The sequence below is a fragment of the Colletotrichum destructivum genome, chromosome 1 (genome assembly GCF_034447905.1).
Source record: "Colletotrichum destructivum chromosome 1, complete sequence".
Classification (NCBI taxonomy): domain Eukaryota; kingdom Fungi; phylum Ascomycota; class Sordariomycetes; order Glomerellales; family Glomerellaceae; genus Colletotrichum; species Colletotrichum destructivum.
The window spans coordinates 7,147,956-7,175,465 of NC_085896.1; the positions used below are offsets into that span (position 1 = coordinate 7,147,956).

At 54.1% G+C, this 27,510-nt stretch overlaps 7 protein-coding genes across 7 annotated transcripts; 4 read left to right on the plus strand and 3 right to left on the minus strand.

The window, feature by feature from the left end:
- Nucleotides 1–425: 425 nt before the first annotated feature.
- CDEST_02124 (Putative cytochrome P450) lies at nucleotides 426–2,278 on the minus strand (the record flags this gene model as incomplete). The annotated part of the gene is made up of 5 exons (XM_062918283.1): nucleotides 426–548; nucleotides 613–1,285; nucleotides 1,415–1,761; nucleotides 1,822–2,021; nucleotides 2,080–2,278. The coding sequence occupies 5 exons, from the start codon at nucleotides 2,276–2,278 to the stop codon at nucleotides 426–428; spliced, it is 1,542 nt and encodes a 513-aa protein (XP_062774334.1).
- Nucleotides 2,279–3,019: 741 nt separating this feature from the next.
- Nucleotides 3,020–4,237, plus strand: CDEST_02125 (uncharacterized protein; the record flags this gene model as incomplete). The annotated part of the gene is made up of 1 exon (XM_062918284.1): nucleotides 3,020–4,237. The coding sequence occupies one exon, from the start codon at nucleotides 3,020–3,022 to the stop codon at nucleotides 4,235–4,237; it is 1,218 nt and encodes a 405-aa protein (XP_062774335.1).
- Nucleotides 4,238–5,332: 1,095 nt separating this feature from the next.
- On the plus strand, nucleotides 5,333–6,552 carry CDEST_02126 (Putative alcohol dehydrogenase, zinc-type, GroES-like superfamily, NAD(P)-binding domain superfamily; the record flags this gene model as incomplete). Its single annotated transcript, XM_062918285.1, has 2 exons — nucleotides 5,333–5,714; nucleotides 5,786–6,552. 2 exons carry the CDS (start codon nucleotides 5,333–5,335, stop codon nucleotides 6,550–6,552), a joined length of 1,149 nt encoding a protein of 382 aa, XP_062774336.1.
- Nucleotides 6,553–8,938: 2,386 nt separating this feature from the next.
- CDEST_02127 (Putative ankyrin repeat-containing domain superfamily) lies at nucleotides 8,939–9,859 on the plus strand (the record flags this gene model as incomplete). The annotated part of the gene is made up of 1 exon (XM_062918286.1): nucleotides 8,939–9,859. One exon carries the CDS (start codon nucleotides 8,939–8,941, stop codon nucleotides 9,857–9,859), a length of 921 nt encoding a protein of 306 aa, XP_062774337.1.
- Nucleotides 9,860–11,539: 1,680 nt separating this feature from the next.
- Nucleotides 11,540–12,163, minus strand: CDEST_02128 (uncharacterized protein; the record flags this gene model as incomplete). Its single annotated transcript, XM_062918287.1, has 2 exons — nucleotides 11,540–11,765; nucleotides 11,808–12,163. 2 exons carry the CDS (start codon nucleotides 12,161–12,163, stop codon nucleotides 11,540–11,542), a joined length of 582 nt encoding a protein of 193 aa, XP_062774338.1.
- Nucleotides 12,164–19,040: 6,877 nt separating this feature from the next.
- CDEST_02129 (Putative prenylated rab acceptor PRA1) lies at nucleotides 19,041–19,553 on the minus strand (the record flags this gene model as incomplete). The annotated part of the gene is made up of 1 exon (XM_062918288.1): nucleotides 19,041–19,553. The coding sequence occupies one exon, from the start codon at nucleotides 19,551–19,553 to the stop codon at nucleotides 19,041–19,043; it is 513 nt and encodes a 170-aa protein (XP_062774339.1).
- Nucleotides 19,554–20,384: 831 nt separating this feature from the next.
- On the plus strand, nucleotides 20,385–21,775 carry CDEST_02130 (Putative short-chain dehydrogenase/reductase SDR, NAD(P)-binding domain superfamily; the record flags this gene model as incomplete). Its single annotated transcript, XM_062918289.1, has 1 exon — nucleotides 20,385–21,775. The coding sequence occupies one exon, from the start codon at nucleotides 20,385–20,387 to the stop codon at nucleotides 21,246–21,248; it is 864 nt and encodes a 287-aa protein (XP_062774340.1). The 3' UTR covers nucleotides 21,249–21,775.
- Between the last annotated feature and the right edge of the window lie 5,735 nt (nucleotides 21,776–27,510).

Consider the following 27,510-nt stretch of genomic DNA (forward strand, 5'->3'; position numbering starts at 1 on the left):
GCTTTTTGCCAGGCCAAACGACAGGGCGCCTAGACCCTCCGAGGCTTTTGTTGCTCTGCGTGAACGAACGAGCCTGGCCGAGCCTGGGCCCTTCGGTCGGGCTCTCGGCGACAAGTGGCTACCAGGAGCAGTGTCCAGTCCTGTCGTTCGAGCCCCACCCTACTTTGAATTACCATGCAAAGAACACTGGCCGAACGCGCCCAGGTCACCGGCCGCAAGCTCATGAATTTCGCCGCAGCTCGGTTCGGTGTTCTGAGCAGGTCGGGGCAGCCAACTGCACCACAATAGAAAAGCTTCAGTAGAAAGCTTCAATAGGAACAAATCTTGTCCCGCTAATTCCGGGTCGGCACTGTACAGTCTCACGCCTTCGGTGAACGACTGTAGGCAGCGCAACAATACATACTCTCTGTAGATCCATCTTGGCTTTAGTTTTGTTCGCTTATTTGGTATGCCCTGACCCAGAACTGGGACTGCGAGAAGATCCCATAGTTCAATGACTTCCACGGCTTTGTAGGGTCACACAAAACTAACTCGTACCTCCGCAGCAGCTGCGTCCAGCGTTAGTGTTCCGTCTTCGCGGAGATCATTCACCGGGACACGGCAGCAACGTACCTCGACAAAAACTTTCTGTAGCTCCATCATCGCCACATTTCTGCCCAGACATTTCCATTTCCCATGCCCAAACACGAGCTCCAGCGTTGTTTCCATCAACCTCGACCGCTCCGCATCTGCCTCAAGCCATCGATCTGGCCGGAACTCGTCTGCGTCCTGCCCCCACACTTCAGCTCGACGGAAAATCCCCCACGCCCCGTACCCGATCCGGGTTCCCTCTGGCAAGTAGACGCCCTTGAAAGTGTCGCCGCCTTTTGGGACCTCTTTCGACATCTGACCTACGACGGCTGGGAAGATCCGCAAGCCTTCCTTGATGACAGCTTGCAGATATCTCATCTTGCGCGCTTCCGCTTCTGTCACGACGGGCCAGGACGGCCGTGCTTCTTTGATTTCCGCGCAAAGAGCCGTGAGCACGCGTCGGTTCGTGATGATGTGAAGCAGTGTAGCCCGTATCGCCGTGGCCGTCGTATCCGATCCAGCTAGTCTGTCAAGCGGAGTCAGCGGGGTCTTTGAGGAGCAACGCGTAGGGAAACTCAATGAGTCGCACATCTGCATGAGAATCTCCGACGACGCCTCTTCCTGTGTCAGCCCGTGCGCCACGAACGCACCAAGCATATCCTGCTGTGTTTTCTTGCTCGGCCCAAAGCGTTCACCCGCAATTTCTTTGGCCATCCTGCCGATGGTCATCAGCAATGATGCTCTTCAAGAGCGTGCAATAGAGACTGCACGCAAATGAACGGCACGCAAATAAACGGCACAAATAGCCAACCCTTGATTAGTACACGGCATGGGAAAAACGCACCGGATCAGCATCCCAAGGCCTTTGGTATCACTTTCCGAAGGCAACAGCCGCCGGAGCAAAGGCCATGATAGCATGGTCAGCAGCCAGGGCAGGACGGCCGCAACGACGATGTTCGGCATGTTCTGTTCCGTCGTGTGGATGTAGTCGTGAACATCCGAATCGGACGTCAGGTCGCCGAACGGCTGGCCGAATGCGAGGTCAGAGATGACGTCGAGGGTGAAATACTGCGTCTTCAAGCCAAAGTCAAACCGTTTGTTCTCGGAAGCATAGGTATCGATCAGAGCCATGAAGCGAAGAATGTTGTCGTCTATCTTGGCTTCGAGATTGGTGACTTCTTTGCCGGAATACTATGCCGCAGGTGTCAGTGCTCCATCAGACGAGCCATTCGGCACAGAGCAAGGTGTAACCCACCCCTCCCGCCATCTGGGATCGAAGTTTGGTATGCGTTGCATCGTCTCGGGTGGATAGCACGTTGTCGTGCCGGGATCCAGCCTCATGGCGTGGTACCAGTCCGAACGCGTGTATTTTGTGCGCACACCGAGCATGTGCCTCATGAGGTCGGGGTCGCTCGTCACAACATCCTTCGGACCGACCCGAACAAGAGAGCCTGTGAGATTCTTCAGCAACTTCCACGAACAGGCTTTGAATCCGTTGCGTATAGTCACCATATTGCTGGTTCGCCTCATAGAAATTCAGGTGCATGTTGCCGCTGTATACCGCTCGCAGAAGCCACCAGGGAGAGAAGCCTGCGCAGGGAGGACCGTGTATGTGTCGCAGCCGTACATACTGACGAACGATCTGTGTCACGACGTACAAGACTGGACCCCACACCAAGAGAGCTATATAAACGGCGCCATGCCACATCGTGCAGTTGGTCCGGTCGTCGCGCCAGTTGCGTGACACGTGGATGGGTGGCAGGAACTGCTTGGCTCTCGTATCGAAGACCTGGATGACAAGCAGAGGTTGAGTGAGTGGTGTTTGTTGGCGTTGACGCTGTACATTCGAGGTGGATGGGACTCAACAAATATGCCGTAATAGCACGGTGTTTGTGACGAACCAGGTATATTTTACGAACCATTGAGCGGACGCCAGTTGCGGCTTTATAGAACACAACTCATCAGCTGCTTTTGGACGCGCGCGGCCAACTCCACTTCAACATGGTGTGCGTGAGGTAAGTGCTGCAAAGTGCGACACATTCATCATGGCGAATTTTGGCCCCCTGCATGCTTGAAATCTCCAGACCCGTTTCCAGCCGTTCAAGAGTCCCCGATTGGGAGGCCAAGTCAGTCCATGGCAGAATGTGAAGCAACACCCGACACCGCAATTACTGCATCGCGTGCCGATGCTGCATGAAGGAAGAGCAGGGAAGAAACCGAAAACCAAACGACCTCCTTTCCCAAATACATACGTGTCGCATAACTGTCCCCATTCCAGCTTCATCGCGTATTCATGACCACGAGACACAAAATGGCCGCCAATTCTCCATACACCGCGCCATTTTTGGATCTTTCCATCGTCGGTATAAATACGCAGAGATAACTAACCCGCCGGTGTCCACTTGTCTAGCAGCCCGACGCAGATTCATCCCCTCGCTACGCTGTAACAATGGGCTGCAATCCCTCAAGGCCTTCGGACAGTTCACAACTGGACCTGGGCCATGGCCCATCCATCCACTATCCGCTCAACATCACCCATCCGCCCCGCTACTCCTTGAATGAACACAACGAAGCGTGTCGTGTGCTGCGACTATGGGAAGCTCGAGGCGGAAAGTCTCGCAGCTTTACGTATGTTGTTTATGTCATCAACAACAACCTGCTCGACAAGTCGCAAGCGCTGGCCCAGGCGAGAGTACTGGGCCACATGCAACAGCTAGCGTCCATTCATGGACTTGGAGTTTTGGTCAAATGTCTCGATTATTTGTCCGACAACGACGATGATCCGGATGTTGCAGAGGAAAAAGAACTGTATTTGGACATGCTAGCGGCCACATCTAAAGCAGACGTCATCCGTAGGTGGGACGAACGACCGGCGCCAGCTGCTCACCAAGGCTTCGAAGAGACCACAACCGCCGAGCAGCGGATAAGCGCCGTCATTGATAAGGTCCGATGGAACAGGGATATAGGCGATGTGGATTTCAAAATCCAGATCGAGCCCGAGGTTGTTGCCGGTCTTTCCCGCTTTGCGAAAAGCTGGAAGTTAGGCGAGTTCGTTGAGTCGCACGATCAGATCATGAGCGAGTCCCCGACCGTAGTTGCCGCGGGCGTATCGAAATTGCAGGCCCAGTTCATTCTGCAAGCCCAAGTTGCGCAGGCAAGTCTGACCAGCGACAACGGAGCGACGCCTACTGTCGCCATCAGTTTTCTGCCTGACGAGATTCCCAACGTCACGCTCATCAACATCAAAAAGCAGCTAAAGTCGGTCTTCGTTCCGCTGGCGAAGCGCGTGAAAGAGTCCGAAAAGTCCCTGCGTCAAGACCTTTATACCATGCAGCTAGTCTCTCTCGGGTCCGCCTATAGCAAGGGCGGCCAGCAGTGGAAAGAACTGGATGACCTCGGGCAGGCCGGCATGGATATTATCGACCATCTGCACCTGGACTCAGGCCAGATGCTACTACGCGGCCCGGGTCCGCTGCTCGGCCCAAAGCTGTTGCTAGGATCCGTGGACCCCGTCATTGACCGAGGTAGAGCAAAGGGAGGGCCGGAGGCCGACCTGTATGGCTCAGGAGGTTCTCAAGTGATGCGCGAAGATATGGAAGCTTGCGTTTGCCAAAAGCCGGGCATTGCACCTGGCCCTGAGTATGTCCAGCTGAGTCAAGATGCCTAAGACGAAGCGGCACGAAGCAACCGTCAAGGTGTGGGGGATGTGTGATTTGAACAGTCACTCGTCACGAAATGGTGCTTTTCGGGACGGGAGGAGAATTGAAGCACGTGTTGCGTGGTCATTACAGCTGTCTGGGAGGAGTGCGGGCAATCATGAGCCACAAAGTGCTGCGATGTACTTGCTGGATGTCTTCTCGGGGCCTTTACTACTGTACTGCCCTTCATTCATGGAAGCTTTTGCACCCATAGACCATGAACGCTGTGTATGTATTGCGTTTCCTCCCACGGCCCTGATGACATGACAGCGTGTTGTTTGTCAAAATTGGACGTCTTGCAATGCCGACCAGGGATCTTGCTCCTCGCCTGCTGAGTGTACGCAGCTACGCATTCGAAGGTCGAAATGCACAACATACGTGACGCTGACACGATGAGATCCAACCACCGGCCTTGACGCCCGGCGTCCAGTTGCTTGTGGCATCGCCAGCCATGACACCCACGGCGAGAGCCAGAACCGCCGCTTTGGTTGTCACGGGAAATGCACGCCTCGTTCTGGCCCTTTCCAAGTGGGATGGGTGTTGCTATCCTCTGATAAGAGGGGTGTAGAGGCCAAAGCGCAACTTGTCAACAGTTGAGTCCAAAAACGGCTCTGGACCATTTCGTTTCCCATACCCACTACGACGAAGAACAGGAACAGGAACCGCTTTTGCCGTGACAACGTATACGCCGGTGTGGGTTTTGGGGTGCCAAAACCATGCCCTCAAAATCCAAGGGGCCGAGTATGACGACACGTACGGTATCGACGCCGCGTGCGAGCCAGAAACTGCTCTTCTGACGTTTGTCGCTTTTGTCATCCGCCGTAGGAACTGGGGATGCTGCATTTTCTGCGTACGTGACATCGCAACAATACTGTAGCACACGGCTTCCGATAGAGAAAGAAAACGTTAGCACGTCTACATGCCTATATATTGGCTCTCTCCAGTCCTCATGTACATCCAATGTGGGAAAGAAGAGCATCAGCAGACTACTACACATACCACAAAGACCAGAGCGCAGTCGGGCCTACATCGCCAAAGTGCCAACACCCGTTGTCGAAACAGACATGTCTTTCAATCTTTCGTGGCCCAGTGCGACCATGCGCGCCGTCGTTTACCATGGCACTCCCTTCGAAATGACCGTGCAAGACGTCGCCAAGCCAACAATCCTCAACGAAACCGATGTCGTTGTGCGAGTGACAACCTCGGCCGTGTGCGGATCCGACTTGCACATCTACCGTGGCTACATGGGCGGTGCCGTGCCATGGACGATGGGCCACGAGGCCGTCGGCTATATCTCAGAGGTTGGCGATGCCGTGTCTTCCTTCGCCGTCGGAGACTATGTCATTGTTCCCGACACCGTGTCTCCCGATCAGCTGGACATGGAGCCGACGTCGAAGGAGTATTTTGGCTTTGGTAACAGCGTAATGGGTCTCGGTGGGCTCCAAGGTGCGAGCAGCCCTGCCGAACAACTCCTCTCGGCGCGCCAGATCGCAATGTGCTGACAATAGGACACATAGCCGAGTATGCGAGGGTCCCTTTCGCCGACACCAACTTGATCCCTATCCCTCCGACCCACGAAACCGCCAACTCGACGATCGAGCATGACTACCTCACTGTATCGGACATCTTCGCTACGGGGTGGGCCGGAATCGACTACAGCGGCTTCCAGCCCGGTGATTCCGTCGCCGTCTTCGGGGCCGGTCCCGTCGGGCTGCTTTCTGCTTACTCGGCCATCTTGCGTGGGGCTTCCAAGGTCTACGTTGTTGACCACATCGAGGAACGCCTCGAGCTTGCTGCCCCCATCGGAGCTGTCCCGATCAACTTCGCAAAGAACGATCCCGTCTCCCAGATCTTGGCGCGCGAACCGCGCGGGGTGATGCGCGCCGTCGACTGTGTTGGTATGGAGGCTCTGAACACCAACCTTGAGATGGACGAGAGCGTCGTCGTGCAGCAGATGGTTGATGTGGTTCACTTCGGAGGAGGCATCGGTCAGCTGGGCGTTTACAAGTCTCAGGATAGCTCACCTGGTGCGCCGTACGGTAGCACCATGTCGCCCACGATCCCTTTTCCCATCTCGACCTTTTTCGCCAAGGGGTTGAGCTTCCGAGCGGGAGCTGTAGATCCAAAGAAGTACGCTCCCCTGCTGATCGACCTTATCAACAGCGGTAAAGCCCATCCCAGCTTCGTGATCAGTGCCGTCGTTGGCATTGAGGATGCGCCAGAATACTACAGCCGCTTCAATGGCAAGAATGAGACAAAGGTCGCCATCTACTTTGCGGAGTAATATGGCATGAGTACGTGGAGGTTTGGATTATGAATGCAAGCAGCATCACGATCTTCGATACAATAATCCACAATTAGCCAAGAAACGACCCAGCGGTGGGATTCTGGCTCACATTGGCATCGCGCCGTGAATCTGGTATCGCTGTGAATGAACCTCGTTGGAATTTCCTGTCAGCCAAATGATCTTGTTCACCAAGGAAAGCCGAACCTGCTGCGTTACGTGGTAAGTCCAGGCCTAGCCAGTCAACACGAACTACGCCAGATTTACTTTGCCGAGAGGTTATGTAAACATGTGAAAGAGATTTGAGACTTTTGGAAAGGGTGGTGAGTAAACAGTCTAATTCCGATGAAAGCCTTTCGATTGTTCCACTATCTGGCTACATAGGTCCTTCTCGGTAACCTAAGCTCTCGGGATCTCCAAGACGTCTGGAGTCCTGGACCAACTCCTCTACCTCCACCCACTCAAAAGAAGCGAAAGCGCTCTCTAGTCGGCGTGAGCACCCACGATCTATACGCACTAACGCCAAAAGAGTAGCCATTTTTGTTTATCTACACAAGAGCAGCCTTGTCGTCTGGAAGGAGGGCCAGGATACCCAACTTGATGTTTGTTGCGGGCGCAGGTCTGGCCTACCGAACGGTTCTTGCATTATCCCTTGAGGGTCTTTGTGACAGCTGTCAGCCTGGATTCAAGAGTTTTAAAGTCGATGTTCTGTGATGTGGATGTATCTGTTTTGCTTGAACATTGGCGAGACGTAGGCGCGAAGTGAATGAGTGCGGGAGAGCGGCAAACGCGCTCAGATAATGAAAAGGTAAAGTCCAACCTTGGAATCATTCTATTGAATGCATTACTCAATCAACCAGGATTTCGCCAAACCAACGGAAACAGCAGCATCTTGCGGAAACAAACACTGATACCAAATCATGCGGACTTGAACCCAGTGTTTCGAAAGATCGCCAAACAAGTTGAGGAACTAGTCAAAGAACAGGCCCAAGAAATTGAACTGAATTACGACAAGACACCAAAAGAAACATTCCATCTCAAAGCCTTGCGAGACTTATCACTGACGCTTGCGAGTACATCCTCGTGGGAGGCTTTGGCCGCTGCCCGTACCTCTGCAACCACCTTGCTCGAGAAGTTGCCACTAGTGACGCAGAAGTTCTACAATCGCAAGGGTCTAGGCCGTAAGAACTGCAACACTCTGTGAGAATTTATGCTGCTAAATACAGCTGGAATGCACATATGTCGGGGTGCTGTGATGCAAGGGCTGGCTCGGCGTAGTATATTCACAGGTCCTTCAATGGCAGTGAAGTCAAAAATCGCACGGCTCACCTATGGAACAGTTGCCAATCAAATCTACGACGCAAAAGTCCATTTGAAGATTGATAGAACGTGAAACACCAAGGAAATGAAGTGAAAAGCACACAACCAAGTGCAATGGCTCCTAATGCAGGTATGATATGGATGACTGGTGCCATAATGTCTATTCTAAACACATGAGTAGAGCACCGATGTCAGTGACACCAAGGCTATCCGTCATAGCTACTACTGCCTTTCTGAGGATCCTCCCAAAAGATTCACCGAGATACTGTACTACTCCGCCTCATCACCTGCTCCTAATCGCAAAGACTCAAGAGTCAAACAATTGTGTTATACCATCCCTTGGAACAGAAAGATTGATTTTTGAGTCTTTACCAACTTTCACTAACCCTATCGGGAGAGTTTTCTATCGACTCGAATGGGACACAGAGATAATCAGTTACGGGAGCAGCCTCGACTTTACGGTCTCCCATGACGGCAAGCGGGTGGCTGCTAATAATGCATCAGCGAATTTTGAGATGGATCAAAATCATGAATTTGATTGCAGTTGGGGGATATGTTGCTTCCTCCTCTGAACATGCTCTCAGTGTTTCGAAAGCCAAGAACAGCCATAATGTGCTCCCCAAACCGCCAAAAATAGCGATGGCTGCCTGATTTAGACGAACTATGGAGTCAACGTGCTGGGCGACAATGCGAGTGAGCAGAAATGTTATGCGACTGTACTTGCTGAGATCCGATTTTGGCCCTAGCAAGCAGCTCAAAGTCATCAGATTCGACAAATACGTGAAGTGACATATGCCCATAAGTGTACTTCATTCAAAGCGAGAAGGCAGAAAATGGAGGAGTAAGCAGAAAGTGGAGGCAGTCTGGGCTGCAAGGAGACCAGGACACAAAGTCAGAAATGTACGTGTAATCAGCTTGGGTTGCCCTTTCGGCTTTGCCGCCAGGCGTAATTAAAGGTGTGTGTGTGCGTGTGCGTACTGTATTTAAGAACAACAAAGGCTACATCTCCAACCCCATCAAGATCACCCTCAACACACGCTTGGTTGAGGTCGGTTCAAAAGATAAGATGCTCTTCGACACAGGCAAGATTAAGATCCGCTCAAAGCAAGGTCAGGCATCACTATCATGGGCCGCCATGAATGGCTACGAGGCAATCGTCAAATTACTCCTCGAGACCGGCGAGGTTGAAATCGACTCGAAAGATAACGATGGCTGTACGCCACTTCTATGGGCAGCCTTGTTTAATAGGGAGGCAGTCGTCAAGATGCTCCTGGACACCGGCAAGGTTGATGTCGACTCAAAGGATAACGACGGCCGAACGCCATTCTCTTATGCAGCCATGAGTAAGAACGAGACACTTATCCAGATTCTCCTGAACACCGGCAAGGTTGATGTCGACTCAAAGGATAACGACGGCCGAACGCCACTTTCACATGCGGCTTGGTATGGAAGAGAGGCAGTCATCAAGTTGCTCCTCGACACCGACAAAGTTGACGTCGACTCGAAGGATAAAGACGGCCGAACGCCACTCTCATGGGCCGCTAAGAATCACGATGATGTAGTTGTCAAAATGCTTCTGGACACCGGCAAGGTTGATGTCGACTCGAAAGATAACGACGGCCGAACGCCACTTTCACATGCGGCTTGGTATGGAAGAGAGGCAGTCATCAAGTTGCTCCTCGACACCGACAAAGTTGACGTCGACTCGAAGGATAACGACGGCCGAACGCCACTATCATGGGCCGCGGAGAGCGGAAACGAGGCAGTTGTCAAAATGCTTGTCGATACCGGCAAGGTTGATATCGACTCAAAGGATATTGATGGCCAAACGCCACTATCCTGGGCCGCCGAGAGTGGAAGTAAAACAACCGTCAAGTTGCTTCTTAGTAGAGGGTGCGCTCCAATCTACTTAAGCGATAACTCTGGCCAAACGCCCCTATCTTGGGCCGCGATGGAAGAGGAAGTAAAGCGGTCCTGCTACTCTTGAATGGCCAAGTGCCGACCTCATATGGCTGTGTAGATGTCTAACAAGGAGTTTATAAACATTCCTTGCGAACTCGACGTCTTTTTCCAGGCTATGAGCACGTCGTGTGTTTCCAGACCATCTAGCTTATGGTGCCCGAAAATTTGACCTTTTTTTAGCTACATTTAGCCATGATGCGGGGAAGAGCTTCTTTGGGCTAAAAGAACTTTTTGGTGACATGCAGACTCTGAGGTTTCAAGATCCTCGTAATATCAACATGTGAAGCCTCTTGCTCTAGACGATTCCTCTGCCCGCACAGTCTCAAACGCTGTTCTGCATCAGCACCCCCAGAAGACTATTAGCTACACGTACATTCGCCAGACTCCTCGAAAGCGATTATCAAGTGACTAACGCCCCCTCACGCGCTGAACTCCTATGCGTATTAACTCTGCATTCTACCACACAATTTCGCCGGATCCGACCAAGCTAATCACAATATACAACTGTCGAACTTGTCTGCATACGTGAATGAAAGCCTTATATCGTGATTATTCGGACGTCTCATAAGAACGACTCTCTCATCCGGCTATTGCGAAGGGATGGCTTCACGATGTTGTACGCTACTTGCTGATGAATGCGTGTCTTTTCTCTATGAACTGATTACCCGTGGTCGCCTAGCTATTGTCGTTATCTGAGCTAATACTATTGGAATCACAGGGGATTCGATATATCGTATACGGTAACTTGAGTGACGAAGAGGATAATACTGTTGTTGTTATTTTCCTTGATTCTGCGTGTTGAAGGGAGGAAGCTATCTAGGGGCTGGGGCCGAGATGAAGTTGATGGGTTGATGTCCTCCCTGTCGGCCGTAGCTACCCCAGGTCCGAGTTGGCCCGATCGGCCTAGCCGCGCTGGATGGCTGTATCCAGTGATATCCTATTCCGACATTTGCTGCCACAGCCATAATCACGAATCTACGACATGTTGAACCATCACCGGCTTTGCGATGGCCTCAAGTGACTTTGACGAGAGTTTGCGCTCTTGTACAAACGTCGCAGTACTGCCTGAAGACCTTTGTAAAGGCTGTACTGCTGACTGTACGCCGGGAGCATGACACAATCCCCACACGGCACGTCAGACCTCCTTCAAGAGTTGTGTGCTGCTTTGGCTTCTGATGGAGGCATAGATTGGGGGAATTGTACAATACAACCAAAAGGTAAATGAGGCAGACGCCATTGTATTTTCATTTGAGAGCCCCTACGTGATTGTTGGAATATGATATCGCTTGATGCCAGTGATCCAGCGCGGCTCGGCCGGTCGGGCCGATTCGGGCCCGGGATAGCTATGGCCGAAAGGGAGGACCTCAACCTATCAACCTCAGCTCAGCCACCAGCCCACAGATGGCTTTCTCCCTTCTTCACGCAGAATCGAGGATAATAACGAAAAAAAGTTATCCCCTTCGTCACTCAAGCTACCGTATACGGTGTATCGATCCCCTGTGATTCCAACAGTTTCTTGACTCGAAAAGAAAGAGCAGTGATCATATAACTTGATAACTACTTCTAAGGGTGGATTCTACCGAGCAGCCTTCGATTAAAAGTTGATAGTCGCTAAAGCTAGTAGGAAGCCACCTATTCAATACCGATGAGTAACTAGCAGTGTGTCAAACTGCAGGAAGTCTAGAAGTCTATAGTACCAGAGCCATCAAATCTTATCTGGAAGTTTCGATTGGTCTACGTCGTTCACTTCGACACATTGTAGCTGGTTGAGCAGGTATCGATAAATGAGGCATAAAACGCAAGATGCAAATAGCCACCAAGCTGTTACCGTCGCGGTGACGATCGCCGTTGTGGACCACTCGCCGCCGTGGACGGTATAGAGATTGAGCAGAGTGGAAAAGAACCCCATCAGGGAATTCACCAGCGTAGGACTGATTGTTAGCGGCGTCTACCACGTGGGCCGCAGGACTCACATTATGATTTGCTGATTTACCCAAATGTAGTTCGTGCGCCACTTGAACCATAACCAGGCAAGGCCGATAGACGCACTGCCTGAGAGTATGGACGCAAGAGAGATTAAGAAATCATTCAGTCCCCTCGACACTATGTACCCGACCACACCCATGCTTTCGAGGGCCCTCGATCGCCGCAAAGATGCAAACGTGGAAGGGAAGACGATGTAGCCCGCGAGCAACAACCATGAAAAGATCTTGGCGAGCAGCGACCACCACCAATCGATGTCTTTGTCGTTTTCCAAGACCATCTGGTCATACCTGGAGATAGTGAGCTGTGTCGGTCGCTTTCTTAGCTCATTTTTGGTTGGCATCATTGTTTTCGTTTCCTGTCGCTATTACAGTACAATACAGTCCAGTAGTACAACTTCTCTCTCGCCTAATTTTTCTTGGCATCCGCTGTTAGTGAATCAGGTGATGAACCACTAGAATCCTTAACAGCCGAAAACTCTTCACTTCTCTGCTCCGGAGCCCTTCCGCGATGGCCTCACAGCCTCCGGCGGGCATCGGACCGCTGCCGGCCTCACCGGCCGGCCCCGATCGGGGCTCTGGGCCACCTCCAGAGCCAACCTCTCCACCAAGGGCTAAACGCCGCCGCAATACCGAGACTCAGCCACTCCGGCCCAGTCTCGCGGGAAGCCAGCCTAACACCTTCAATCCAGCCCCCCCAACGGCAAAGGGGACTCCGATCTCAACTCCAGCCACTGGTAGGACCGCCACTGGCTCTGTCTTGTCCGCCCTGGACGAGGAGGCCAGGCACTATGAGGCCCGCAAGGACGTCTTCTTAACCATCGCGCAGTCTGTTGATAATGTCGTCTCCAGCTTTGAGGGCCCCAGGAAGCAGATCGCGAAAGAGGCTACGGCCTATGTGATCCAAGCCCTAAAGAAGCTCATCAACAAGGAACATGCTCCGCCACTGAGCCGGAGCTGGGCCGCCGTCACGGCCTCGGCACCAGGTACAGCTCCAGACCCCCACCGGGCTCCGACCCGCCCGCAGGCCAGACCCCAGACAAGATCCCAGGCCCCACCCCAGCCCCAACCTCAACCGAAAGAGGACCTCCGGGTCTTCGCCCGCATCCCGGAGGAGGGCCTGTCGGCTGCCCGAAAGAACGCTCCCTTTGCCCTCCGCCAGACAGTTTGCCGAACCTTCGACCTCCAACTGGCAGATATCCCTCATATCTACCACATTGCGACCGGATACTCACTGAGGCCGTCAAACAAGCAGATCCAGCAAGGCCTCCTCGCGGACAAGCAAAAACTAGCGGGCTGCTTAGGGGCTTACAAGATAGAGACCCCGATAAAGTGGTTTACCTACGTCGTCCCGCGCTGCCCAGCCAAACTGTGGAGCGTTGATGGGGACGCCCTGGACCCAGCCACCTTGATCGAAGACGAGGTCTTTGCCCAGACAAGACTGAAGCCCACCCGGGCCCGGCAATCCCGCCTTGGGCCGAACCCCATTACGAACGAAGTCTCTTGGGTCATCTCATTCCTAACAGAGGTACAGCCCTTCAGACTGTTCAACCAAAGCAGCAGGTCCCAACTCATTCAGAAGAGGAAGACGCTCATCAGACACGACCCCGGCTGCCAGGGCTACCACTCAAACAGCTACTGCAACCGACAGCCGCTCTGCAACAACTGCAGCAGACCTTCAGACTCGCACGAGACTGGGCCCTGTACAGCTAAACCGAAGTGTGCGAACTGTTGCGGCCCGTTCCAGGCTAGCCACAAGAATTGCCCAGCTAGGCCTATGACGATGAACGGCATCCCTGCCCTCCCAGACCGGAAGGAGCGGGCTCGGATCCGCAAGGTTGGACAGAAGGCCTATGACGCCCTCTATGAGGCCGGCCTAAGCGCCTCTCGGAACAGCACCCAACAGCCTGGGGATCTCCCTCCCACCGACCAGGATCAACCGCCCGGCTCCAAGCGGCCACGCAAAAGGACACCTTCCGAGAGCTCAATTGTGTGCCTCGGGGACAGGGACACCGATAGTAGCAGCATGAGAGTCAGAGGGTAGCCCAGAAACCGGATTACAACGTTGCTAATGCCTACACCCACCTGGAACTCGACTCGGAGACGTAGGCCGAAGCAGGCCTCTCCACAGGTGCTACGCATAGCTCAGTGCAACGTAGGGAAGCAGTCGCCAGCACATACAGCTTTCCTGGAGCTCTGCTGGGCTGAGCTGATCGACATTATACTGGTCCAGGAACCCTGGATAGGCTATGTTGACAAAATGCAAATCAACACACACCCAGGGTTCGATTCCTACGTCCCAGTGGATTCCTGGAAGGACAGGGAGACCAGACCTAGGGTAATGACCTACATACGGAAAGGGAGGAAGTGGAAGGCCCAGCAGCAGAGGCCCGCACAGACAAGGGACATCTTATGGATCACAGTTAACAACGAAATTACTGTGGTTAACGTATACAGGCAACCAGGAGATCCCCACAGTCACACGACCACAACCCTCCTAGGATACAGGCCGCCAGAAAGAGTCCTTGTGGCAGGGGACGTGAACGCTCATCACTACTCCTGGGAGCCCGGATCGAGGAACAGGAATAGGGGGGACGACATAGCAGACTGGGCAGATGGCCACGGCCTGTCTTTCATCGGCGAGACAGGGACTGCGACCCATGCCCAAGGCCATGTACTTGACCTTACCTTCTCGAACATTCCGCTCGCACACGCAGTGGTCAGCCCACACCTTCACCCAGGGGCCGATCATCAAGCAATTGTCTCAACAATCCCGCTTCATAGGCACCGACAACAACAGACAGATCAACCACGGTCACTATCAGTCCCAGACTCGGCCCTACCCCGGTTTAGAGACCTGATCAGAGCAGGAGTCTTAGTCTTACCTACCCTCCAGAACGCACCTACCCCTGCCGAGTTGGACACCCAAGCGGAACGACTAGTCGACCTTCTCTCCACGGCTGTCCAGGCTGTAGGAAAGAATCGAGGAAAGCATGGGAAGGGGGCCCCTTGGTGGACACAAGAGTGCGCAGAAGCCCACCGAACGTACCGCGAGGCCTGCTGCCGACAAGCCCAAGAACTAGAGCAGACCCCACGTCTCGCTACCCTCGAAGAGCAGAAGGTCTTCTTGAGTACAGTCAGGAAAGCTAAGCGGGCCTACTGGGCTGCTAAGATCGAAGGAGTTACCTCGGACCAAGAACTCTACAAGATTATGGGCTGGCGAAAGGCTAGCCTAGGGCTCAAAGCCCCCCCTCTGGTAGTGGAGGGCCAGACGATCAACGACACTCAGGCTAAGGCCCAGGCACTCCGAAGAGCCCTCCTACAGAGGTTCAGTGCACAGGATGACCTGCCCGGAGACCCGTTCGACGTCCCTACGGTCTCTCGACGACGGATACCCTGGCATGATGCCATCAGTAAAGAAGAGCTGAGGGAGGCTACCCTGACAAAGACCACGACCCCTGGCATCGACGGGATCACAACACGGCTGCTTCAGGCTTGCTGGAACCTTGTATCCGAGCCTGTCAGACAACTGTTCCAGGCCTGCATACAGACGGGTTACTTCCCCCAGCCTTTCCGCAGAGCAGAGGTCGCTATGATCCAGAAAGTAGGGAAAGCAGACTTCTCAAAAGCCGGATCTTGGCGGCCAATAGCCCTGCTATCTTGTCTTGGGAAAGGTCTCGAGAGGCTGATAGCCAGAAGAATGTCCTACCTTACCATCCTAGAAGGGGTGACCAGCCCACAACAAATAGGGGCTCTACTTGGCAGGTCAGCGGTTGACCTAACCACCTGCCTCGCCCACGACATCGAAATGGCCCTTGACAAAGGGCTCACAGCTACATTGGTGACGATGGACGTCCAAGGGGCTTTTGACTCTGTCCTTCGGAACCGGCTGATTGTCCGGCTACGCCAACAAGGCTGGCCTCACAGCCTGGCCAAACTGATATTCCACTTTGCTTCAAACCGAACAGCCAGAGTCAGGCTGGAGGACGCAACAACAGAGGACTTCCCCCTGGCTTGCGGGCTGCCCCAGGGCTCCCCGCTGTCTCCTATTCTCTTCCTGCTTTACATCGCAGACATCTTAGCAGAAGACCCGAAGCTTCGGTTCGGGTACGCAGACGACATCGGCCTTCTGGCTATGGGCCCTTCCCTTGAGAGTAATGCTGCGAGCCTCGGCCAAGAGATCACACGTATCCTCGACTGGGGAACGGAGAACAAGGTCGCTTTTGACCCAAAGAAGTCCGAGGCTATCCACTTCACAAGGAAACATAATCAGCAAAGAGATCTGCCAGAGATCAAGGCGAGACACCTTAGAATCGTAGCATCAACGAAGCCCATACGTTGGCTAGGGGTCTGGTTCGACAAGAGGCTTTCTTTCCGACACCATGTTGAAACAAAGCTGGCTGCGGCGACGAAGGCGGCCCAACATCTTAGACACCTGACAAACACAAAAGGCGGGCTCCCAGCCGCTGCTGTACGCAAGGCTGTGATCTCCTGCGTCCTGCCAATCGCCCTCTACGGGGCTGAGACCTGGTATGGAGGCATGACCAAGCCAGCCCCTGGCAGAGCCATCGATAGCGGCCGCAATGTTTCTCTCCCGATAGATGAAGTCACTACAGGCCAGAAGGGTCTTGCAATCAAGCTCGAAAGGGTCATCACGACGGCAGCAAGGGCTATCCTGCCGGCCTGGAAAACAACCCCAACGCGCAGCCTCCTTAGGGATGCTGGACTACCACCAAGCAAGGTGGCTCTAGAAGGAGTCCGCCTACGCTTTGCAGCACGTCTAAAGAAGGTCGATCTACAACGCCCTCTTGTCCCGAGGCTCTCCCAACGAGGGCGGCAGCAGACGAAGCTCCAACGGACTGCAGACCTTGCACCAAAATGCCCGAGACCAGCACTCATCCAACCGCAGCACCTCCCAGGCTCACAAGACCTCATAGTCCTGCAGACTAAGAAAGAAGCAGCCAAAGCTTTCCAGGCCTGGCTAAAGACCGTACCAGACAGCCACATGGTTGTCTTTTCCGATGGCTCCAAAGCGACGAACGGAGCCACAGGATATGGGTTTGTCATCTACCGCAGCAACAGGCGCGTGGCCCAGGGCTGCGGCCGACTCGGTCTAGCAGAGGTGTTCGACGCTGAGGCTGAAGGGGCGAGGATAGGACTCCGGCGGGCCCTCTTAACCTCCCAAGGCCAACCCATACACATCTGCATCGACAACACCAGTGTCATCCAAGGAATACGGGGCGAGGCCCCAGACACCTCGCAAGCAGCGGTTCTCGAGATCCAAGCTGCTGCTAGGATATACAACATCCACACCCACTGGGCGCCAGGGCACGAGGGGATTAAGGGCAACGAAGAGGCGGACCGGCTAGCCAAGGAGGGCACAGCGCTGCCAGTCCCGCTAGGCCAACTAGCTACACTCTCCGGGATCAAGAGGCTTGGTAGAGAACGATTGCGAAACCAGTACAGACAGTGGTGGGGTAAAGAGGCGACAGAACGCTACACCCAGCTTGGACTGAGCTTACACTTCTCCTGCCCTCCCGAACTCGCCCTACCACGGAGCACCCTTCACCACCTCTTAGCGGCCCGGTCGGGCCACGGGGACTTTGAACACTATCACCGACGCTTTAACCACACCGAAGCTTTGCTAACCTGCTCCTGCGGGGAGGCAAAGGAAGTAGATCATCTGGTCTACTGCCCAGCGACCCTGGCGAGGAGGCAGCAGTGGCCCACCCTCTACCCAACTGGTCCGCTCGACCCCATAGGACCTATGGGGTCTCTTGAACGATACTTCAAGGGACTAATGACTGACCCAAAAGGCTTTGAGGCCTTCCTGCACGTGACAAACTTCTTCCGGAAGATCTGTCCACGCTACTAGGGAACGGGCTTCGGCACGGGATCTAGACAGCCAACTCAACCCCTAAAGGGAAATAGACGGGAAGCAATGAAACTGGGGAACCAGCGGGAACCAGGGACAGATAGAAGGCATAGTAGCCATCAGGCAGGATTTGGAGGACGAAAGGAAGGGCGATGTATGAAGTACATAGTCCTAGCCCACGGCTCTCCACGCCACATACCCTTCGGGAGGTCTGCGACAAGGGTTCCAACCTTGCCGCCATGGCGTTAAATACAACAACAACAACAACAACAGTCCAGTAGTACCTGTAAGGTGAAGACGAACAGGCAGATTCTCAGACATATTTATCCTCTTTGCGGAGCCGTTTCAGGAGCAAGCCACCCGAGCCTGCATCTCGCTATGCATTTTGTGGCTGAGCACTGTGACACTTTCAACGTGCACAACAAGAGGAATGGATACAGAATGCAATGTAAGGTTTGACCTTAGTAAGCCTTTGAATGTCAAGTAGCGGCTCCGTCGGCTTCAATTCAGGCTCCAATAATGACCAAGGACAACTCACTAGAGAGGTCAACAACACCTTTGCAGAGCATGGGGATAGGCGGTGTCACTTACTGAGAAGAGCGAGATCGACGCTCACCTGGTCGCCAAGCTGCACGTAGGATATGGACCTTAACGTTTCGAAAGAAGGTGCTGGTGGGGTAGTTATTATCACAATGTGGAAGGAAGCCATTGCATGATGAATACCAAGACTGTCCGAGTTATCGTTGGGATTTACACTATCCAGCTTCTAACGGGAGATTCACCCGAGCCTGGCCCGAAGAGCTCTCGGTGTCATAAACCGCTATCGCGTGATCCGAGAAAAACAGCGTGTGGCCCTTCACGTAAACCCCCTCATCTATGGCAAAGACTTCCACGCCAACGCCCAACCGACTATTCAGCAACCCACGAACCCCAAGCATCAATCACGACGATTTTGTGCACACAGACCCATAGCGTGCTAAGATACTAATTTGCCAACAACTAAACCGAGGGGAGGATTGGCTTCGGGGGTTCCAGCAAGGGTGAATCTGAAGATGAGAATAGCCCGCTACAATCCAGCATCTGTTCGCTATCTCCATGAACCAAATCCCCATTAGGAAGTAAGACAGTTGAGCTACCGCGGGGCAAGCTTTTTGCAGTGTGATTCGAGACGTATGAGCCCGGACGGGGCACTACGTTGCTGTGATCAGACATCGTTAGTTGATTCTGACAGAATCGACTTGGAAAGCACTTACTCACCAATTCATGGTCCGTAGCGACGGCATTGCTCGAGGCTCTGGTTCAGAACGACATGTGTACCTATCAACCGACCTCATCGACAGCCGCTCTCGTCAAGACTGCTTCTCCACCAGCCTTGCCTTCGAGTTCAGCATCACCGCGTGAACCGTAAATACCATCGCAAATTGCAGCGTAGTAGTCATCATGCTGTACAATGACGAAAAAAACCACAGGCATGATGAAAGCCAGATACCACGCACGAGATTATGTGCATATCTGGGAATTCCACTCGGATCAGTATCGGACTGCAGAGAAGCGTCTCCACGACCAAAACTGGTCATAAAAGTGCCTAGCTTGTGGATGATCGTCGCAGCAGCAGCTACATGCCAGTGCTTGGCAAAGAGACCGAAAGTAACGATAACGATGTAGGCGGCGTGAAATCGAATGAAATTATGCCTGATGCGCTGTTGCAGGTCTTTGAAGGATGTAGGAAGAGTAAGGCAGTTGGGGTTAACAAGGTCGAATAGCGGACTACTAGCTGAATCCTCGAGTACGCGAGCGACGTAAGGCCAATAGTTTTCCCTCAACACAGAAAGAATGACCCGAAGGTCTTCGAGAGATGGCATGTCAAGCTAGGCGTGAAGTGGTATAGTTAACTTGGAAAATCCAACTTGCAGAATTTTGTAAGATATATGTTATGATCGCAAAAAAGTGCCCCGCTACTGTGCCTGTCCTTGTCGCTACTACCAACTTCGAAGCACGATATGTATTCGGTACTCCGAGCTACATAACAGCAGCACGGCAATTAGTAGCTACAGTGATCAAGGGACATGGTCTCTTACGCGCTACCTTGCAAACCTGGCATTCTGTTTGAAAAACACAGATATCAATTTTGGGAATGATGATAAAAGTGGTGAAGGAGATAAAAGTGGTGAAGGAGATGAAGGTAGGGTGGAAACAGACGATGCCACTCTGATAGTTAGGTATGGAGCCAGACCGAGCTGAGTCCCCACGTACGCAACGAGAAGTGGCTATAGATGTATCATACAGGCGTTCCATTTGGGGTTCCTGTCTCTAATGCCTGTGAGAACTCAAGTACTGACGTAAACAGGTCGGCATCTCGTCTGATCGGCTGATACTGGGGCGCGCCCCGATCGTCTGTCACTATACGCTAGCTATTAATGGAGCTGCTTCCACCTCTGAGCTCCCTGCGTAAGCATGCCAGGGCTGGAGCATTTAAGTGATCAATATCAGAATATGGCTCTTTTGCAGCACTTCTGTTTCTTTCTGCTCTAACGAGAATCAACACAGTATAAGTAACGCCGGAGATCTCACTCAGCGCTCAGTTTCCCGTCAAACAAGGGTCGAGCCGTTACCTACAGAGTGTCAGTTGAACCAACACTATATCTAATCAACAACTACTGAACACATCGCATTACTTCTTACTTACCAACGTCATGACACAGCCACGCCCCCTACTCGTCGTAATTGGAGCTGGCAGCATGGGACTTTGCCTCGCCCGTCGACTTGGCTCATCGCACCATATTCTTATTGGAGACCATTCGCCCGCTGCCCTGTCCGCAGCCAAGGGCTCGCTCGGCCCCGCCGGTCATCTCGTAACAACAAAGAATATCGATGTTTCTTCCGGGACATCGGTCGCCTCCTTCGCCAAGACTGCCGCTGAGCTCGGTCCTATCGAGACCGTCATCCTTACGGCTGGTGTATCCAGCGCCGCAAACGACACCCGGCTGATCTACGCCACTAACCTTACTGGCACCGCTCTCGTTCTTGACAGCTTTCTTCCACTGATGCCTCCTGGAAGCTCCCTGGCCATCATAGCTTCGGTTGCCGGTCACCTGCTCCCTCCCAACCCGGACTTGGAGACTCATCTGGCAACAGCCCCGACAGCTTCCCTCATCACGCACCACGAGCTGGACCACGACGCGGACTCAAGCCACGCTTATGGTGTCTCGAAGCTTGGTTGCATCGTCCGTGCTCAGTACAAGGCTGCTGAATGGGGACGCAAAGGAGTGCGAATCAACACCGTTAGCCCCGGGGCCATCGAGACGCCTATGCTTGGTCAAGTTCTGCGATCGAAGCAGGGACCCTTTGCGCAAAGCATGATCAACAATACTCCACTTGGCAGGACGGGGACGCCTGATGAGATCGCCGGGATCGTTGCGTTTCTGGCCGGGCCGGGCGCAGGGTTCATCACTGGAGCGGACCTGGTCATCGATGGTGGCGCCTTGTCGACGCACCGATGGCCTGGAACCGTCGCGGAATCGAAGCACGAGGTTCTATCATCAGGTGGGCACGAGTGATAGACCAAGGTTCGGATATATAGCCAGGGGCGGTGTTTACCAAGCCTCAGCACGCGTTAGATTGCTTCCTGCAGCCTTGCTGTCACTGGTATAATGGATGCGTGGCTGTTTTGGTCGACGTCCTTGGTCCCTACACAGCACATAAGCACGATTGTCTCTTAGAGTGTCTACTCCGACCCATAGTTGATTCGTACGCTCTCACATATCTCAAGGCCAGCCTTCTTGATGCAGGAAAGAAGACGCACATAGAAGAGCAGAATTTAGCCCAGAGATTGCCCACGAGCGACCCCTGTCATTCAGTCATTCAGAAATGTGACACACCGTTTGACACCATGTGAGAATACTGAGTGAAGCTTTGAGCTCATGATGCTTCTGGGCAGTTTGACCGTGACACCATGATCATTGCGGCATGTTTGAGGGCCACTCAGTTCTGAGCATACATCGCTTCCCCTACAAACATACGCACCGAGTGTGTGGACCCGCTTCACATGGTGTTACTGCCGAAAGAAGCCACTCCGCACACCTCTGGTTGTGAAGATTGATGATGGTCCAGCTGGCGAGCAGAGCCGGAAATGGGCATTTCAATTACAGTGATAAGGTTTGTTTGCTCGCTAGTGCTGTCGTCAAGCGCTATGACTCAGCCCATGTTGTAAGCGAGCGGGCACTGCCACAACTGGAGGAATGGGGAGCGAAAAAGGCGACTCTCTCGCTTCATTGCTGCCCGCCATGTGCACAATCGCTGTCAAAATGGATTTTCGGGGCCCGACCTAGAGTGACGAAGGCTAGGAGTCGGAAGAGGATCCAGCGGACAGGATACACGGCGACGTCAGGTGCTTGCTGTATGGCCAGGGATAGTGACTCCTAACAAAAAAAACCGGCTCTCAAGATGGAATTGCAGCGGCGTCGAAAGGCGATTTGTGGGTCACGGGTTCCAAGGTAACAATTGGGATCTGGAGATGGATTTTGCAGACGGGGACGTACACACACACACACACACACAATTTATTACGCCCGGCGGCAAAGCCGAAAGGGCACCTAAGCTGATTACATGTACCTTGCTGAGCTTGTGTCCTTGTCTCCTTGAAGCCCATAAGTGATGTCTCCATTTCCTGCTTGCACCTCCAAATCTGCCGTCTCGCTTCGGATTCCCGTGGTTTAGATGTATTATTAGCATGCCACCTTGAAGCCTATTCTCCAAGTGTTCAGCGTCCTATCTACGGCGGCTGAAGCGGTGCCTGCTGTCTGTGGCACGGGTTGTTATGTAGTTAGGTTTATGTCGAGTTTGATGTGTTAGGGGGTTGATCTCTATTTCCGCCTCCCATCACCTTGCGTCTAGCCGACCTGTTGCCAGCGCAAATCGAATCGTCGCTCGGACCGCTTGCATGTTTGGCGTCCATTTGTCGTCGTCCGATGGACCCTTGCCTCCTAGGTAGAAGGATATGTTGCTTCTCTGTGTTTCTGTGCATTCGAGCATTTCTCTGCGGTGTGTCGTCCATTTGGTGCATCGGAAGAGAAAATGCTCAACCGTTTCAGCTGCCTGTCCGCATCCACAGATGTGCGAAGACGCTGCGTCGATCCGATGAAGATAATAATTCAGTCTCGCCATTCCGGTTCTGAGTTGTGCAAGCGTGGTCGCTTCTTTCCAAGTAAGCTTGTCGTAAAGTTGGCGGGTATGCTTCCCTGGCAGCGCTTTGTCGACTCTTTTGGAGAATCGTCCGATCTTTTCCGGCAGCACTCTTTCTGGTGAGCACTTTGATCGTGCTACGTTGAGCGTCGTTGACTTCGCCGCTGGGAAACGTGCCTGCGGAGTGGCTCCCTCTTTGGTCGCTTCGCGCGCTAGTGTCTTTGCCTGCTTAAGCAGTTCGTCTTCCTCACTAGCGGCCTTCCACTGTACTGTGATGGCGTTGTCGTCCTTTCGAAGCTCTTCCACAGAATCGTAGATGCACCGTATAAACTCCTGCCCGGACTGTTGGTGCGGTCGTTTCAGCGTAAGCGCCGCCGCTTTGTTACTTGTCGTCACCGTGATCCTCTCGCTCGTGAGGCCTGACAGTGACCTCCGCAGCGCGTATGCCATGGCTGCCAGCTGTCCACTGTAGGGATTCTGTTCTGACCTCGGGCCTAACGTGAAGGAGAAAGGCTCAAGTTCGGGGCCGTCTCGCCGCTCCGACCCTTTCTGAACGACACCGCCAACACCTACTACTCCGTTTCTTGCTGAACTGCTGACCGCGACACGGACCGTGCTAGTCGTATCGGACTCTCTTGTCTCCTCCTCACCGATTTCAACCTTGAGTCTCTCTTCCCATGGCAACAACGTAAGCGGGTTGATGGTCTCGATATTTTCCATCGGCACGTCCTTCAAAGCCTCCGCCACCTGGAAGAGAGGCGAGCGGTAGGAGTTCCGGAATTTTCGCATTTTGGATGTCACCCTGCGGAGCGGATTCGTCTCTGGTAGTGTGTGGATATCCGCCCACATCTTGACTGCCTTCCTCCAGAAGCGCTCTTTCGCGGTGAGTATGTGAGCCTCCGCTTCTGCCACGCTTGTCGCGACCGTGAGAAACGTGCCGACTATCGCCTTTGCCGATACTCTCTGTACTCTGTTGATGGGCCCTATGAGCTTGTCCTTGTACGCGTGCATCCATACGTTAGAGGCGTAGTCCACCGCCGGCGCCACCGTCGCTGTGAATAGCTGTCGCGCCGTCGCTGGTGACAGGCCCCTCAGTCGCTGTAGCTCGAGTGCGGCTTTCAGTCCTTTGGACGACGCTTTCGCAATGTGCTCTTTGTACTTGAGGCCAGCGTCCATGATGACGCCGAGAACCTTTGCGTGCTCCTTAGGATGGACGGCCTGTCCTCTGACCGTGAACGGTTCCGGGTCAGACTTGTAGTCTTTGCGGGTAAAATGGATGATGGCCGTCTTGTCCGCCTCGAACGTCGCTCCGCTCCTTCTCTCCCAGTTGAGCGCATCGCTGATGATGGCTTCGATGCCCGCGCGGTTGTCCCGAGCTGTCCGTCCGGTCACCCATGCCGTAAAGTCGTCGACAAACGCCATCGCTCCTCCGTTGCTGTCGATGCGTCGTTGCACTAGGTCTGCGTTGAAGAAGAGGAACAGAATTGGGGACAGCGGCGATCCCTGAGGCAGGCCTGCCTGGGGTAGGTTTCGCCTCTCCGACGATTGTCCGTTGACTTGGATCGTTGCCGTTCGGTCGGAGCAGAAGGCCGATACCCACCGGAGCAGTTCCTCGGGAATCCCTCGCGCCCTCATCCTCTGGATCAGCCTTTCCTTGCAGACGCCATTGTACGCTCCTTTCACGTCGAAGCTGACCAGACTGAGCACGCGCCGGCCTCGCCATGCCGTGTATACCTGCTCTTGAAGAAGCAGGAGTGCTTGCTCGGCTGACCGTTGCTTCCGCGCTCCGAAGTGATTGGTCGGTAGGAGACCGTGGCTCTCGACCGCATGCGATATCCTCTCCGCCATCACCGACTCCAGCACCTTTCCCAGTGTAGCTAACAGCGAGATCGGTCTCCATGCTTTTGCCAGCGTGTAGTTGTCTTTGCCCGGTTTCTTGAGCGGTATGATCTTTGCATGTCTCCACTGGTGGGGCAATGTTCCTTCTTCCAACGATGCCCGAAAGATCGACAAGACCCAGTCCCGCACCACCGGCCAGATCTGCTTCCAGACCACCGCCGGGAGCCCGTCTTCTCCGGGTGCCTTCCACGGCTTTGTCGCAAACAGCTGGCGTTCCACCTCTTCCATCGTGATAGGCGGCATGTCCACCGCACCTCTCTGCGGTCTGTCACCCTCCTCGTCAATGTCTTCGGGGAGGACAGGGAAGAAGGTGGTAAGTAGCTCTTCTGCTTGTTCTGTGTGGTTCGTCGTCGTCGTTTTGTCTGTCCTGACCAGCTGCGGCACCTTGCCGAAAGCCTCCTCATCGCCTGCTTTCAGGTACCTGGCAGCCTTCCATATGTTGTCGTTGTCCGCCAGGAACTCGTTCCAGTGCTTTCTCTTTTGTTGACGAATCGCGTCGTGGTACTGTTTCGACGCGCCCTTTGCCTTTTCCTCCAGATCCGCCCTGGCGGGTCCCGCTCGCCTTTCTGCACGCGCTCGGTTTCTCCAGTACGTATAAATCCGACGAAGCTGTGTCAAGTCGGCCGTCCACCACCGTTTCGAGTACGGCGACGGCTTGGCCTTCGGTGTTAGGGTATGGACCGCCTCCATCACCACCGCCATCAGTCTGTCCGTCTTTTGCTGCACCGTTCCCTCACAAGCTGTCGTTTCCAGCGCTCTCTCGATCCTAGCGTTGATCTCTTTCCACGGTGCGTTCTTGAACAGTAGGCGCTCCCGTGGTGTCGGTGTAGGAATCAAGACGTCGAAAATCGTCTCAATGGCCCTGTGATCCGACCCGTGTTCCGTCTCGTGTATCGCACACTTGACTAGCGAGTTCGTCGGATCTTCAGACGCCAATACGAGATCGATGGTCGACTGGTGCTCCCCTCTCTGCCACGTCTTCGTGCCACGCGGCAGTAGACTGCTGAGGCCGACTTCGTTCATGAGGTCGATGATCGGGTCCGCTTCGCCCTGCCTGGCCATCGAGATCTCGTCTCCTCCCCAGAGCTGGTCGTGTCGGTTGAAGTCGCCGGCAATGACCACGTCCACTACCCTGTCCGCGCGCTGTCTCGTGTCCACCACGATTCGTCGCAAGTTGTCACATATGCTCCGCAGAGCATGGCTCTCACCACCCGGTACGTACACCGACGCCACCACCACCAGCCGCTCCTCGAGCCGGACCACTGCCACCGTCACGTCGGGTGACTCCATCTGCACCTGCTCCGCTTCCACTTCCTTGTTCACCCATAGCATACTCCTGATCGCCCATCTACCTTCTCTGCACGTTGACGGGACCATCTTCGTCCACCCCTGGTGCCCCATCGGGGTTGTGAGGAGGCGGCCTTGGATGACCCTCGCCTGCGGCTCCTGGATGGCCAACACCGTTGCATCCCGAACTGCCTCGTCGTTCATCAAGCTCTCGTGTACCTCGCCGCGCTTCATCACATTAAGTTGCATCATTCGAAAACGTTTACTCATGTCGAGTGGGGAAGAGTCTCCTGCAGTTTCTGCTGAACGATTCGTGTGGTCCTCCGCACGGAACGCACTTCAGGATCGTCGCACTACACTCGTGGTGGCCATGCCCCTCCGCGGCGCATCTCGCGCATACCTTGGGCTTGATGCATTGGTAGGCCTTGTGGTCGGTGATCTCCTGGCAGTTGTAACATTGTTTCGGTCGCTCTCGGCGCTCAAAGGGCCTGGTGTAGCCAGACTCTCCTCCTGCGTGGAAGAAGCCTTCGCCGAGCAGCCGGCGTGCATCCGCCGCTTTCCCGAGATACACCACCATCGATCCGTACGCCTTCGCAACGCTCCTATCACTGAGCCACGCTATCTTCGCAATCGTTGCGTCGTTCTCCACGCCAAAAGCCTCAGCTGCTCCGGCGCGAATGTCCCCATTCTCATCCAGTACAGCTATGCGGTTGACGCTGTCCACTCGGATCGGGTAGATGTCGTTTCGGAGGACCCGGGCACCTGACGCCAGGTTTGCTTCCACCACACGCTTCACCATCGCGTGTTCGTCGTCGTTTCTGCAAGCAATCCTAATTCGATGGGGGTTCCTAGGGTCCTTCGTTACTGCTCGGCACCGCCAAGACGCGGTGTCACCTTCGCTCGCACGGATCTGGCTCTCTACCATCGTTCGGATTGAGCCGACCGATATTTGCTCGGCTGCTTCGCTTTCAGCATGGGATGTATCGATGGTACAGTACAGCGTGTCGGAGAGGTTGGACGGCGTTGTGTTGAATGACGAAATCGTGCGGAGGTTAGTCGGTTGGGAAGATGGGGCTGATCGCGCAACGTCGGCGTACGACATGGGCGGGGAGTGTGTAGCGTTTGTCGCGATCGTTTCGAGTTGCTCGCGGACCAGCTTCAGTTCTTCGTTCATCTGTTTCGTGGTTTCATCCAACTTCAAGCTCAAGTCGCGTATCATTTCTTCCTGCTTCTGTGCCACCTCCATCTGCCGCTTGAGCGCTTCCTTCAGCCATTGGGACTCGTTGCGGGATTCACCCAGCATCTCCAACGCTTTCTGGAGCATTGCCCTTCCATCGTTGCTTCCGCTACTTCCGCCGCCGCCACTGCTTCTCCTAGTTTCGCTCACTCGTTCCGCCGTTCCTTCGATTGATGCTGATCGCGTCGTGTTCCTGGTCGTTCGCTTCGGTTCCT